This window comes from Thunnus thynnus, chromosome 9 (genome assembly GCF_963924715.1).
Source record: "Thunnus thynnus chromosome 9, fThuThy2.1, whole genome shotgun sequence".
NCBI classification, from domain to species: Eukaryota; Metazoa; Chordata; class Actinopteri; order Scombriformes; family Scombridae; genus Thunnus; species Thunnus thynnus.
In genome coordinates, this window is record NC_089525.1 from 24,048,176 (window position 1) to 24,063,998 (window position 15,823).

The window sequence follows — 15,823 nt, forward strand, 5'->3', positions numbered from 1 at the left end:
TGGAGGAAAAATGAAGCTTAATTGATTTGTTTTTTTGTTGTTGTTTTTTTAAAAGGACGTTTAAGAGCAAAGACGAAGACGGCGAATCTTATTCGCAGCAGCAGTTTAAAAACGTCTATTAATTATATATTTTTGTTAGTTTCACTGATTTATTTTGCTGCTGTGATCAGTTAAGTTTGTGCCAGTTTATCCTTTATGCAGGGTGGAGTTTAGACTATTTAATCCATTTAGCAACAAGGAATTTGGAAGCTGTGGCACCAAAGTAATGAATTCACGATTACTGGAACATTTCTCCTCTCATGATTAAGTAAATCTAAGAAAACTCGACATAAAATGAATTTGGGTTTTATTACAGACGTCCATTTAAAAAAAAAAAAAAGTACAGTCCACAGTTAAAAGTGTTTGGTAAAAAGATCATTCTTTGAGAGAGATGCAGTTGATCTGTTTTACAGTGTTCATAACGTTACTCCTTGAAGCCCAACATAACGATACGTGAGTAAAACATATATCCTAATAAATACATAAATATCTGATCACACACAAATAAATCTTGGCGAGTTGTGGTGCAAAGTAAATTAATAGGGATAAAAATGTTTCAATGATTAAATACATGAAAACCGACCCGTGTTCATGGATTTAGTCTCGTTTTACATGTTAGAAAACACGCTGTTTATAATCCTAAAATCTCCTAGGCCTATAATATGTTATATTTGCTACACACACATTAAAACACCTGTGTGTGGTGTGAAATATCAGGGAGATCTAACATGGATTATTCTCGATTAAAGCTGCTGAAAATAAATTAAATTCACCTGTCATCAATTCTTTAAATATTGAATTTCTCAGATCAAGTGAAAGTCGTGCTCGCATTGACGAGGTCGTGTCGCCTGTTTTATTCTTTTAAATATGAATCTTGAAATTGGGAAAATTATCTCAATTTTTTTTTTAAAAAGACTTTTTGTTTTGTTTGTTTTTTAAAGTAATTTAAGAGATTGTCAGGCGAGTTAAAACCAACCTGCCAACCAAATCTTACACGTAAGGAAATTATGATTCAATAACACTGATTGTCATGTGAACATTTTTTTGCAGTTTAATTTGGAGAGAAACACATTTTATAATTTGGGGATAAACTGTCACTTGTTCTGCCACAAAATGAGCCGACAGTACTCGCTTCATAACCACCTGTAGGTGTAAACACATGATTATAAATTACCTTCATTTCAGTCAAATCGAGCCTAACATCGCCTGCAGTTTACTTCCAGCTCTGTATAACGTGTCAAATAATGTCTATTAAATGCCAATTTTCCATGATAGTTCTGTCACTTGATACAGATCAACACCTGGAGAGTCTCTCTGTAAATGAATATAATTACTGCTCTGAATAAAAGTCAAGAGCAAGCGGCTGAATTGTCCTTGACCCACAACACCATGAAGATCAATTTAGGCCAGAGCTCGTTTAAGAAAGAAAATGTACATGTGTTATAATTTACACGGGAATAAGAGGAAGAGGAGAAATCAAATAATAAATAAATCACATGGATTAAAATGGAGTGTGGCAACGAGGATGAGTCAGATTTCTGGTTGATTAAAATCAGATTTCTTTTTTTTTTATCTCCAAACAGCTTTCAAAATTCCCAAGGTGTACGTTTTCCTCCTGAGACAGAAAGTAGTTTTAAAGATTAAAAATAGGGGTGAGCGCCTTGATTCTTTGAGAAATAACATGGAAAAAAAAATAGGTTACTTGTGCGTAATTATCCATAAATGCTTGCGTAAAGGAGCTCCCGTGATTCATAAAATCCAAATGAATTTCTGTCTCATTTAGTTTCACAGCATAAACAGTCACAGCATATTAAGCTATACAATAAATATATTTCCCACGCATTAAAGTAAACTATATAAAATAATAATAATAACGGGGAGACGCTGGAATGGGGCTAATGTTCACTGATGGGGGTGTTTGCATTTCAATGATCGCAGGCTGAAAGGAAAAAAAAAATCCGCGACATGTCCCTCTATATCAGATATCTCCACATGCAGGTATGAAAGGAAGTTATGTGGGACGGTCCACTCCTCAGTATCCCTCTCAGTCCTTCAAGTTCCAGCGCAGCCAATGAGGAGCATCACTGCCTGCTGGAGAGGGCCTCGGGTGGCACATACCTGCATCAAGGAGATCAGATTTTAGGACAAATAGGCGCCGTTCGTGGGTAGGGGGATTGTTTTTTACCATATAGGGTTAAAAAAAAAAAAAAGATGGGGCGCTGATCAACCAAAAGCGTATTCACCTGGCTGTTTGGGCGTGTACGTGCGTAAAAGCGCAGTGGCATTGCGCAGTGCTAAAACGGAGACCTTTCCTGTTGTGCCACCATGAATGTTTATCTTTGGTGCTCTCATTGTTAATGTGTCCAATTATTATATTATGTTCTGTTGCTATTATTTTCCCCTCATCTCCATCAGTCTTATAACTAAAGTAAACAGCACAGAATACATTTTTATTCCTGGTTTACAGCATCCCACAGGCTGTGTGGGCGTCTGTGAGGGATGGAGGTGTTTTATAAGGCCAAAGAAGGATGGCTGATGCACTGCAGCTCCCTGCTGACCCCAACTTAACACTTTTACTGGGTACAGAATAATAGCTAATACAACTCCTGTAATAGTTCAGTTCCAGTGATAATAAGATACCAAAGACAACCTTAAAGAATGTTCCTGTGGGAAAACATTTACAATGTTTTGTATCCACCAACAACCCAGAATGAGGATCTTTTTTTTTTTTTTTTTTCACCCCTCCTTGACTTGAATTTAGGCGCAGTGACATGGGCCTCCTTAACCCTGAAATACTCCTCTCGTTGTGTTGACATGCAGCCCTAAAGGTAGCTGTCAGTTTGCCCTGTCCTGGAATCACAGAGCTATTCATCATTGTTTGACAGGTGTGTTTGGGAAGAAAACCATAGTGGCCCGGATGAAACCTACAAGGGCCTCAGAGTACAGCACTAACATCATGGTGAAGGTGAAGATGAGGATAGATTCATAAGGAAGTTTCATTAAAATAAACTTGTTGCAGACCTGCAGCAATGTGCACAATAAACACTTTTCTATTAAATGCATGTGTGGCTTTAGTAGAATATTGCGCCTGTTTTATTAGTTTGTAATGTCTTTGTGCTCTCGAAACACAAAGTCCCAAACCAATGATGAAATGATAGTTAAGTTATTTATAAACCAGGTCAACCTGTTATGTAGGCCAAGTTGTTCAAACTTTGAGAAGATTTTTAGTCCGAAAACAAGAGCGCAAATGAGAAAGTAGGATCTGTGGGACAACCATTCAGATTATAACTGTTTTAATACCTAATACTAATAGTTAAATTGTGTTTAAATGCTTTTACCTGACAGTAAGTCACTGATTCGTCAAATAAAAAGTCCATTTGTGTAACCGTGCTGCCTAAAACTGTTTTTGTTTTGTAGTGATTGTTAAAATTATTGGTAAATTCTACCCGATTTGTTATTGTTATTCATATAAAAATGTCTATATGACACTATTACACTTTGTAATAAAAGTCTCAAAATAAAATTGCATCCAAATGATAGTAATGCCTGATATGTTTTAATGTTTTTCGGTCTAAACAGTCATTTAACACAAAGAACACATGTACATTTCAATAGGAGTTGCTCTGTTTTGGCCACACGATCACTTTCAGGCCAACAACACAACAAACCGCCTGTTTTCAGTCTGACACTGTACATGCCCACACTATAATGTGTTTTACATTGAAATAATGTCATGTATATGCTCAAAAGTGCTGAAATATCTTACCTTTACAAACACAGCAAGAAAAAAAAAAACACAACCTGTAACAGAGACAGTTATTTGAAAAGTCAATGGAATATGCCTATTTCCAATCACTGCAGAGGTAGGAAGGCGCATGTAAAATAAAAACCAACATAAGGTGACATTTTCAGTCTGTTTAGGCCGCTGGTTCCCACAGTGGGGTCCTGGGGGCTTCAGAGGTCCTGAAGGGGCTCCCCAGCAAAGAGAGGAATACTTAAATGTCACTGCTGTGCCACTCCTCAGAGGTTACATACTGATTTTTTTTATAAGGAGGTCCGGTCTCTCCGCTCATCTACAGTTCAGAGAGTTTTACAACTTCTCTCCTCGGGACAGTTTTACTAAACGTGGGAAGAAGTCAGTTTAAGTATTTGAGGATGTTGGAAAAAACACATAAAAAGTTTGGGAACCTCTGGTCTGGCCTGGACAACACGATGAGGCAGAGACGCTGAGCAGATGATGAGTCCCTTCTTGTCTCCTCCTCTTGTCAAAAAAAAGTTACTTTGATTTCCTGGGAGCGAAATGACAAAACAAAAAAATGAATAAATACAGTCACCGAGTTCTCACTGATTCCCCGCACATGCAGAGAGTGTCCATGCAGGGAGGCAGTAGGCGTAGGGATAATAGTAGGACGGCTGCAGGGAGAGGAGCGGGGGCCGCAGGATCTCTCCCGGGCTGTACTGTCTCTGGTCGTCCCGCACCAAAACTTTCACCGCCACCTTCTTGGCCGCCGGGGTCGACGCCATCAGATCGGCGGCCATCTGGCGGCGTTTCGTCTTGTACCTGCGGTTCTGGAACCAGATCTTGACCTGAGTCTCTGTGAGCTTCAGGGAAGCCGCCAGGTCCGCCCGCTCCGGCCCAGACAGGTACCGCTGGTGGTTGAAGCGGCGCTCCAACTCGAAGACCTGCGCATGGGAGAAGGCCGCCCTGGAGCGCTTTTTCCTCTGTTTGGGTTGGTCCAGGCTCTTATCGTCCAGGGTGCTGGAGTCTGAGAGAGGGAGACACGCAGATGGGCCATGCAAGTGAATTCCTGTATTTGTTTGCATTTGTTGATTTCAGGTGAGCTTGTTGTGTTTTTTGGATGCAACAAAAAGGAGAAACACTTATTAAAAGGAGTGTGAACATTTATACCGAGTGTTTTAATTCTCCAGTTTTACCACGTTGTAAGAAACGAACTGCCATGAATTTATCTAAGGTTGCTGGATGCTGCAGCTTTTATATTAAATAGAAAAATGTCTGACACTGAGTTTTCATCCAGGCCTAAACGTCACAACTTGTGCAGACCTTTATTTACTACGAGGAGACAGTTTCTTGAAATACTACACCGTGTGTTTCTGGTTGTTTGCGACTTTAGTCCCGAGTTAAATTGTGCCAGTGCATCATATATTAGCTTACAACCGCGAAGACGCCAATAAATGCTCATAAACATAAGTCTTATCGTGACAAAGTTTCACAATGGGACAATGCATCCATTAATATTCGTGCGTAAAAACAGGCTAATTCGTGCGTAAAAGTGCAAAAAGGACGTGGAGATGTTTTGAAAACAAGCAAACAGGCCTGATATCCTACAATAACACCGTCAGGTCACTTGTTGTGATTTGATAAACATGTATCAGAAGTATTGAGCAACAGTATTAAAAGAGCACTGGGCTCTTTAATTCAGACTCGCCACTTTTAAAGTTTCATCGGAGCATTTTGGTTTCTAGACTATGAATCAAATCAGAGAGCCACACTTTATTTTTTGTTTTGTGTTTAGTCACACGGTCGTCTTTCTGTCTCACTTACCTGTAGCATTATTCGGCTCACTGTCACTCTTTGCGTTTTCCACAGCTGCAGACTCGTGATCCGTTTCTTCCTGCAGACTTTCCTCCGGCACATCCGACGCAGGGTCTCCGTCTTTCTCCGACTTGCACACGGCCGGAGTCTTGCTGTCGTTGTCATCGCTCAGACCCGAGTCCGAGTCGTAGCTTTTCTGGTCCGTCGGCTCACAAGACTCCCCATCATCTCTCCCAGACCCGCCGTTCATCTCCCCAAATATTTTCCAGCACGCCGTCTTGGAGAAGCACATGTCCAAATCTGGCAAGTGTCGGCTGTCGTCCTTTTTGTTCAGGATGGCTTGGATTGAGAAAGGCATCAGCGAGTTGCCACGAACGGCCATTTTCAGAAAAGCGAAGTTTGCTCCGTCTTCAAGCTGCGTAATTAACCGGTCCGAGTAGTGGAGCAAATGTCAGTTCATCCACATTTTAGGCTACTCCCTCCGTGGAGCGCTGCTGTCGCTTAACTTTCCCTCCAGAAGTTGGTTTCTGGTCGCATCCCCGCGGGAGAAGCCGTGGAAAAGTTTCTCCTACATCCACAGGCACGATGCTGCTCCTCCGCATAGCTCTGCCATCAGCCCGGGCTCGCTCCAGTCTCCGGCCCTTTTCACCAAATTTTTTTTTAACCATCCACCCTCACCTGTGACTGACAGGCACTCCTCGTCGCCTCCTATTGGTCGAAGGAGAGGGGAAACCGTTTCAGGATTGGCAACTGTAAACGACGTCATGCTGCCTTCAACAGAGTGGGAAAAAGTTAAAGGATGAAAGAAAAGTTTGGTGGAAGCTTCTCACAAGAGGATAAACTGACACTCATGTTGCAACCACACAAATTTACCTTAACAGCAGCTTCTTTTACTAACTCTTGTTGTGCCTTTTCTTTTTGTGAAAGCAAAATTGCTCGTTCATTTAGTTTAATTAATTTTAAAAGGATGTATTATTCTTCTTATTACAGTGTAGATCTTTATGAATTCGTGGTGATCAGAATTCGTGCAGTCAGAAAAAACAAGAGTCCTGTGCGTAAAACCTTGACATCACAAGAAAGCTTTAACAACAATACCAATAGAAAATAGAACCGGGATCTCCCGTCTCCCATTTTCTCTGCATGACCTGAATGCAGCACCAGGACAATAAATTTGTAGGATAGGACATCATTTTAAAGCTTAACCCTTCACCGTCCACACACTGGTCTGTTGGGAGTCCGGTGCGTAACGCGTAATTTTTCCTTCCTTAATATTTTGGCCACAGACCGACGTGTGTCAGGTTGTTTCCGACGCACACTGTCTACTTTTTTTTATTACACCTTTAAAGCCACAGAGCTTCTCCTTTTTGTCACTTCCGTGGCAGGCCTGCATCATGAATCGCCATGACCAGGTAGGCCCCGAACCATAAATCTTTCATTCAGAAACACAAGTTAAAAATAAGTAATTATCCCACTGTTGGCTTTAACAAACTGTTTCCTTAAACGAGACAAAATATCTGATAACAGGCGACTTGTGATCGTTTTATACCGGTGTTCTTGTTTTTTTGGTTTTTTAAAAACTGGACTCTGTTTTGACAGTGATGCAATAAATACTTGATCAATTCCTGAAATAAATGACACTGTAAACAACTGGAATCACCGCCTGAATGTTTCACTCGTTAAAAAAAAGTAGGTTTTTATTTGTGAAATCTCAAACTGGCAGTTTTTGCAGCGTAAAATGAAATGTTTATTTTCTTCCACCCGCTGCGGATCCTTTATACTGTTTATCACCTAAAAGTTGTAGAAATGACTGACTGAAGAGTTATTAAGTCTGAACGAAATGACGAGATATGAATGTGGCTCTCAGCTGCTGCCGTCTGTGTCTTTAAGCGGACAAACATCTGTAGCTGCAGATCCGGATCGTGACCTCTGCCGTTTTTCAGGTCGCCTGCTTCTCTCAACGCTTTGCTGCTGCTTTCATTTACCAGCCAGTAAAAAAATCACATGTATATCAAAATGATATTTTGGTCAACGACGTGAATAGTTTTATTTTATTATACATTCTACATACAGAAAGGATGTGTTTTATGAAACGGTTCAATGAATTAATAATAAATCTTTACATATATATAAAAAGGATGCGAAGGCACGACTGAGGCCAGCAGAGCTTTAAGATATGATACTTTATGTATCCTTAAAGCAATATCCTTAAAGATAATTCACTTTTCTTTTTTATTCTTTAAATTTTTTTTGGCATTATGTCTGATTTAGCCTATGTATCTTCATTAATTCAACCAGGTTTATTAAAAAAAAAATCCCTGAAATCTTCAGCCTGTAATTAACCAGCTTGTTATAAATTATATGAATTAAAGTGGCCTCATGACTTCAGTTCTGCATTAATGAAATGTAAATATTGTAAAAACTATATATAATTAACAGCCTAATTTAATTTTTTATTATTATTTCTTCCACCCTGTTCGCTTCTTTATGTTTAAATCTTAAAAAGCTGGGAGTATTTTGTATGAGGGGGAAAAATAATCTGTTAATCTGTTAATTCTTATTCCATGAAAATCAAAAACTCAACAAACAAACAAACAAAAAAAAGAAAGACCAGCTTTTATCAGAGAAGGATGAAGCTGGTTTTTATTTGATGATTTTGCTCATTTGCTCTTTTGGTATTACTGTATTTTTCTGATCTCAAAGCTTCAGGCTGATGCGCGCAGAAACAGATTATTTTCATTCAGACTGATGAGAAAATCTGCGCTGACCTGAAACTCGTTTTGGAAACAAACCTCTGAAACTTTCTCATTATTCTTTGTTCCCAGAGGCCTGATTAAAATGGCGCCTGTTAGTAAAAGCCTGTGGAAACTTAATCACTGTGAACTTCAGATAAATGACACTTTTTTTTTTCTCTCCTCTGCGTCTTTTGATGTGTATTAAAGCAACAGAAACACCTGGTGTATCAAACCTTCATCTCTTCATTAGATGCCGTCAACATCATGACAATAATAAAGAACATTTTGGCTTCAAGTCGAGTCATAATAATCATAAATCCAAAGACTTCAAAGCATGAATTGATCAGTGCTGCTGTCACTTTGTGCAAACCTGTTGCATGCATACATTATACCATCTAGTGGCCACTGAAAATACCTCTTCACCTTGACTTCTTGGCATCTTGTGCCTTTTGTGGGTTAATTACATATGAGGACTTTTTTTTTCTTCAAAATATCTTCTTTAATTCCTTTTTCAGACCTCAAACAATAACTTCCACGTTTCGGGCTGCAAGACTGACGCTTCTTTTTTTTTTTCTGTAAATGAACTAACGCGGTTTAACTGCATGATTAATGTCCTGTTCTGAGAAAGTCAAGTGAATGTTGGTGAATAAAATTATGTGGCATTGTCTCAGGCCTGGATGTGACCTTGAGGATGAAAGTCTGCATCACCGCAAGCAAAGAAAACACAACTGGGAAAGGGAAAAGCAAAAACCACTGACACCGTCTGGATATTTTCACACACCCTGCCCTTGTTCTTTTAGAAACTGCTCATTTCACACAAGGCCAATACACAAGTGGTACATCACATCTTTTTTTTTTTACTCTCTTCTATTGTAAGAACAATTTTTCTTTTTTTTTTGCGTCCTTCATGCATTCTTTATACTGTTGTCTTTTGTCCAAAAACCAGCCTAACTGACCCCTACGCAGGGTTTTACCCTGGGAAAATGGAAAATAAATACTGTCTGCCAATTCTCCAACAAAGTAAGTCAGTGTGCGCCTATCAATGTGATGTCAAGCAGAGCTCCAGGGGTTACTCTGTGTTTTGGTAACCACACTGGGAGGAAGAGTAATAAGCAGTAAGTAGCTGTAAGTGGCAGGAAATGTAAACAGCAGCAGCAACAGCAGCTTGGTTTTCATTCAGACAACTGCAGGAGCATTAAAAAAAAAAAAAAAAAAAAAAGTAAAAATACACAGCTGGTTTGTTGTGATTCACATTTACAGTTAAGTTGATCATCAGATTAACTGAAGATGTATTTAAGACATTAAATATGGTTGTGAAAGTCTATGAAAATAATATAACAGTAGTATACAAGGAAACTATGATAATAGTAAACTTCTATACAACAACTCTAAATAAAGTAAATTTAGAATAACTTTGTTGTGAGTTTGTAACACGTGAACATGTTGGAGCACCGGAGCTTCAACATATTTACAGAAAAGTAAAATCTGATCTATTCAGGGATTCACTGCAGACTTTGACGATTAGAGTGATGAAACAACAGCTGCAGCAGTTATGGTGCATAATATTATTAGAAGTAGTATTATTGTTGTTATTGTCAGTAGTAATAGTAGTATTTTAAAAGCAAGAAATTGTCATTTTAATGCTGCAAAACTCATATTTATAGTCTTGTGATCTTTGATTTTTTTCCCCAACTGTGTGTCAGTGTGAAATCACATTTGAAAAAATTGAACAAAATACATCAGATCTATATTTGTATACAGGGCTGGCTAATCATTGTTCAAATTTTACCAGCCACTCAATAGATTACCATTGTTTTTTTTTTTGGCTGATGAGTGAAACAAATCTACCAGCCACTTGCATATTTTACCAGCATTTGGCTGGTTGCTGGTGCTAATTTTGTGCCTTTTCTGTTCATTCATATAGTTCAGAGCTGCAACTAATTCATTATTGATTAATCTGTTGTTCATTTTTGTGATTAAACTCTTTTTAAAATCTAATTTAGTCTTTGAAAACATCAGAAAAGGAGGGAAAATGCCTGTTACATGTTCCCAGAGCACCAGCTGACATCTTCAAGTGGTTTGTTTTGCTCAATCAATAATTTAAAACCCCAAAATATTCAATGAGTGATATAAAACAGAGAAAAGCAGCACACCATCATATTTTAATAAGCATGAATGAGAAAATGTTTGGCATCTTTGCTTGATAAATGACTTAACTGATCCAGAAGATCTGATTTTTTTTTTCAATAAACATGAAAAAAAACAGAAGCTTTGCTCAAACACGTTTTTGTTGTGAATCTGAAGCTGGTTTTCTTCTTCTCCTGGACAGGAGGGCTCCATCTGCTGGTGTGAAAGAAAACCTGCTGTTACAAGGAAGAAAAAAAAAAGGTGATATTGAAAGATGAGACGTTCACTACATAATAGCTGTGCCGGGAAAAGGTATATTTGGTCTTTTTCTACAACGACATGATTCCTTAATATCCCCAGACTGTCTGCTCTCCTCCTCGCACACTCTCCTGGTGTAACACAAGGGTAAGACCCCCCACCCCACCACCACCACCACCACAACCACCTTTCCAGTTAAGAAATAAACTTTAATGGCACTGTGGAATACATTTTGCCCTCCGCCTTCCCTTTTTTTTCCCTCCCCTGCCTCTTCTTTGTAACTTTAATCTCATGTTTTAAACAGAAAATCTCTCCTGATGCAGCAACATGCCGGTTGCCATGGTAACGTGTCTCTGTTTCCCCTCCTCTCTGAGGGTGTGTGTTTATGACAGGTCTTGAAATTTTTTCTCTTGCGTGCTGGTATGAAGAAGGAGGCTCACAGCACGCCATACCCTCCCCTCCTAAACCCCCAAACCCGACACCCCCCCCCCACCCACCCTCACTTCTTATGTGAGAATAGCTGCCAAATTGCGTTCAGATGGAGAAATACATAAGAGCGCACTGCCAAGAGTCATTTGCAATAAATGCTCCCAAAATGTCCTCTGAATTTCTCACCAAATATCAGAATCACCGTGATAGCAGCCTTAATCAACCTCAACATCGGAAAGTGGAAGGAAGGGGAAGGGGACGGGGGGGTTACTGCCAGCTTTAAGTGTGCTTTTAGTGGCCTAAGTTACAATTGAACCCTCCAAATCTTTTTTTTTTTTTTTTTTTGTCTTTCCCAAAGCCTTGCATGCGATGGAGCACTAAATGGAAGAGCCCTTGGGACAGAACACTTAATACAGTAAATGGAAGCAAGAGACAAGCAGAGAGCAGTCGTCCTGAGTTCCTCCTTCTCTTGGAAGCTATTCAAAACATCTCAGCGATGGCTGCATTACTGGAGACACAGGAGCAGGAGCACTTTCAGTCGGGGAGGGGGGGGGTTAGCCCACTGTTACAGTCCAATTAATGTGTGTAGATAGTGCAGGCGTGATTTATAGTTTATTTTCAGGTCTGCTGTGCTGACAAACGAGCTTCCATCCGCCTCTGGCACGCAACAGATAATGCATTCAGCTCAAGCACATCATGAAAGGCTTCTCGAGTCTGAAGGGTCTGGCTGTGACCGATTCTTTCTCCTCCACTCACGCCTAAATAAAGACGTCCTTCAAAAGCGGCTGAGCCCCTTTCAACCGGTCTCATGTCAAATGTAAAATACCACTTTTGAACATATGAGTTGATTGTGGTTATGAAAACTTCAAGGACCATTTAGAAATTCTTGACATATGGGCCTTTTCTTCTCAGACAGCGAAGTGGACGTCGTCATAAACTGCAGCTGCATGTAATTTACCTGTCGGACAGGTGTTGCCTCTAATAAAGGATGAGCCGGGCATTATTATATATTTGTCTTATTATCAACAAACACCATAAAAACATAAAAACCAACAAGGTGTTTGTCCATCTGAATACTTTCAGACTTCCTTGCCCTGTCTGTGGCACTCATGAAGACATAAACTCTTAAAAACATGTTCTAAAAGTCTAATCTCATTTTTAAAAAAGTCAAAATGATTTCTTCAACCAGCTGGAAACTGTAGTTTTTAGCAAAAAGTTACTATAGAATGACTGATGCAGGAATTTTGAGGCTAATATTGATATTTGAGCTGGTATTAATTTTCTTTATACATCCCATAAAATAAAATAAAACATTTTTGAAAAGGTTCCCTTACATTATATTTTTTATAGTGTGTTGGGCTGGACACTTTACAGTTGAAAAATAAACTCTACTTCACAAACTACAGAATGGTGACACTGCATCAAAACATAACTTTGGCATTTCTTTACTTCAATCTCATGTCATTTATCGGCTGGCATAAATAATGATATATAATAATATATCTGCAATGAGCTAATATCAGTAGATATATCAGGTCTGGTCGGCTCTAAACATTACAAAAATTGGAGTAAATAGTGCATTTGGTGGGGACTATTTTCAGCTGTGGATTAATACACATTTAATGCACTTATGACTGTTTACAACAGCAGGACGGTGTAATAAACCACAGTGTGTGTTTAGATACACAGACAATACTCGTTCACTTCATTCTTGGTTTTGGTCTTTTCATGGGATTTGTTGACAATGAGATAAATATATTAATATTACAGACATATCCTTTAAATTACCCAGAAAAGAATGACAAGTGTAAAAAACCTTTGCTGACAAAGCTGCAACATTTGTTAAAACCCTGTTTGTTGTTGTGAGTTATGCTGCAGTAATGTGACATTTTGAAAACTAACTAGGTAATAGTAGTTATAGGCACTGCTGGGAAAACTACTTTAAAACTGTAGTTTACCAAACTACGAGCTACTTCACAATGAAAAATAGTTAAACTTCATCTTAACTACTCTCAGAAAAATTTGGCTTGTCAAACTAAAACTACCTTCAAAAAGTAGTTCAACTACATCCAAACTACATCACAGGAAATGATCAATTATCAGAGGTACAACTGACTTGACGCTGAGTAAAGTGCAGGTGTGTTTGATTTATGGACGAGAACAGGCAGTCTGAGAATGTGTTTAAAGGAGAGAAGCTGAGGTGGAATCAGGAAAATGCTAAATTTCTGAGGAAATTCATCATATCCGATGGCAGACATCTTGGTCACAAACCACAGGTGACTTTAATCAAATAGCAGGTCATTAAACGACAACTGTGGCCATATTGTACAGCAAATAACATCATGAGAATAATATGAATATGTAGTTTGTAATTAACTACCTAAACTACATGACACTAAGTAGTTAACTACTGAAAATGCCACTGAGATTTGAATGTGGTTAAATTACCACCCAACTACTGTAAATTATAGTTAAACTAATAATTGAATACATGTAGTTAACTAGTCCCCAACACTGTAATTGTAATTCCATACAAAGCTGAATGCTACAGTAAGTATAAAATGAAAGATCCTACATACTGTGTGTACTCTGCAGACTCTAAAGCTAAGAATCGAGGTTGAAAAGATTCTTTAAATTTCTGCATTTTGCAAGAACAAGCACGTTTTTTTTTTTTTTACTTCACAGAATACTGAAATACAACCAACCAATCAGTTTTGTTGGTCAGTAAACACACCATAGCTACACTCTGGTGGATTTGTTGCAGCTTCAGATGCCAGAAGTCGATCCAGATCTCAACTCAACTGCTGAACTATTTCAATACTGCAAAAGTCTTCAAAAAAAAAAAAAAGAAAAGAAAAAACCAACTTAAAGACTCTAAGCCATCACCCCTCCCTGCTGCCTGTCGCTGGCTATTTCTATGACTCTTATATGAAACACTTCTGACGTTAAACACCTGTTAACTTTTATGTCTTGTGAGAGGAGTGGCTGAATGGGAGAGCATTATGTTCAGTGCCGTTCGGCCCGGCCAAATCCCCAGTAGAGGAAAGACCACTCCCAGTGCAGAGAGGCAACAGCGGGGGTGAGTGAGCCCCCTTATCCCCGCAGCCTGCGAGGATCCCCTCCGCTCAAAGACAACAGTTAACTCTATTCCAGTTGACAGCTGTGTGAAACCACCATCTTTCCACAGCTCTCTGCTGGATAAACTTGCACCCGCTACTCCCCTCCAGACCTGTTTCAAGATGTATGTAAAATACTTTGAATAAGAATTTGTATCTGATGTTTTTTTCCCCACAAAAAAAGTGAAATGATCTTGTTAAAATCTTTAAAATTATATCTATTCCTTCTCCCTCCTCAGAATCTATATATATGCAAATATATTTTATTTCAGAAGTTTAACTGCTGGTCACAAGACGTCTCCTACTTCATTGTAAAGTCACTTCTTAGTGTTTGTGCACTGGAGCCGTCAAGTTTTCACATCACACTCGTCTAAGTTGAATATTGGACCACGATTGGCTTCCAAACTAGTTGTGATGTCACAAATTATGCTCGAAGGCCCGACCCTTAAAGTCAGATTTTCAATGAGCTCAGAGAAACTTTCCACTTAAAGCAGATAAATGTGAAAACTTGTAGCATCAAACTCAACTCATACATCATTCTGCACAGCGAAGTTCAAACATTCAACTGTTGGAACAAGAAGAAAAAACATATTTTTGAGTGAAGGGAGACTTAAAGAGGGAAAGCAGGGAGATGTGAGGCAGTTTATGTTGTTGGTGTCTTGTATCACTTCTGGATGTCAGAGCTGAAGTGGAGCCGGAGCAGAGTGTCCTGCCAGAATCCAAAACACCTCCTTAAACCATAATGTAGAGCCTCAAACTGCACTTTAAGATTGGCGATGCGAGATGATCAACGTGGTGCTGTTGTACTTTTGTTATAGCAGACTTGAAGTCAAGAGAAATATAAATATAAAAATGTGGAATATTAGAATCAACTTCTTAAAATATTCTTTACCAAACAAAATGTCTAATCTTGACTTATTATTTGGTAAAAAGGTTAAATCTTCATTTTTTAAATGCAAAGCAGCAAATTCAGTACTTTTCAACCTACTTTTCAAATTTTTTAAAAACTTAAACAATATACTGCATCTCTTAATGTTCATGAATAATCCTTTTAAACCTGAAGTGATTTATTACCATTTAATACCTGATGATCGCTCTAATTGAAACATTATGGGATCAACAAAGCTTCCTGGACGTCTGTAACAAATTTCATGACAATCGAGTCGATAGTTGTTGAGATATTTAAACCCTCACTGTATCCCACGGCTACAAACACACATGTGAAATGATTGACGAAGGTTGCTTCACCAAAACACAGCTGTTGAATAAACGAGCTGAGTTTTTGTCTTGGGAGAAAAAAAAAAAAAAAAGAGATTCAATATTTTTGCCAAATAAAGAAATAAAAAGTTGGTTGTAATGTTGTATGTTTTGTTTTTATAGTCATACATGTTTCTCCTGTAAACGCTTGTGTCCTTTATACAGTAAAAACTATTTTAAAAAGATGTTGTTTTGTAAAACTTCTTTGATCAACCTTTAAGTAACAAGACTAACATGACATGGAAACAACCTCAGACACCAGTGACGAAGGAAAGACAGCTGAAACCATTACACGGTGAACTGGAGAAGAT

General features: G+C 38.6%; 2 protein-coding genes across 2 annotated transcripts in view; one reads left to right on the forward strand and one right to left on the reverse strand.

The window, feature by feature from the left end:
• The window catches only part of cops6 (COP9 signalosome subunit 6), a 130,696-nt gene that overhangs the window by 49,656 nt on the left and 65,217 nt on the right, over positions 1 to 15,823 (forward strand). The gene's annotated exons all lie outside the window — the stretch shown is intronic.
• On the reverse strand, positions 3,058 to 6,530 carry nkx3-2 (NK3 homeobox 2). The gene is made up of 2 exons (XM_067599803.1): positions 5,603 to 6,530; positions 3,058 to 4,805 (listed from the first exon to the last, which is right to left on the reverse strand). The coding sequence occupies exons 1-2, from the start codon at positions 5,973 to 5,975 to the stop codon at positions 4,381 to 4,383; spliced, it is 798 nt and encodes a 265-aa protein (XP_067455904.1). The 5' UTR covers positions 5,976 to 6,530; the 3' UTR covers positions 3,058 to 4,380.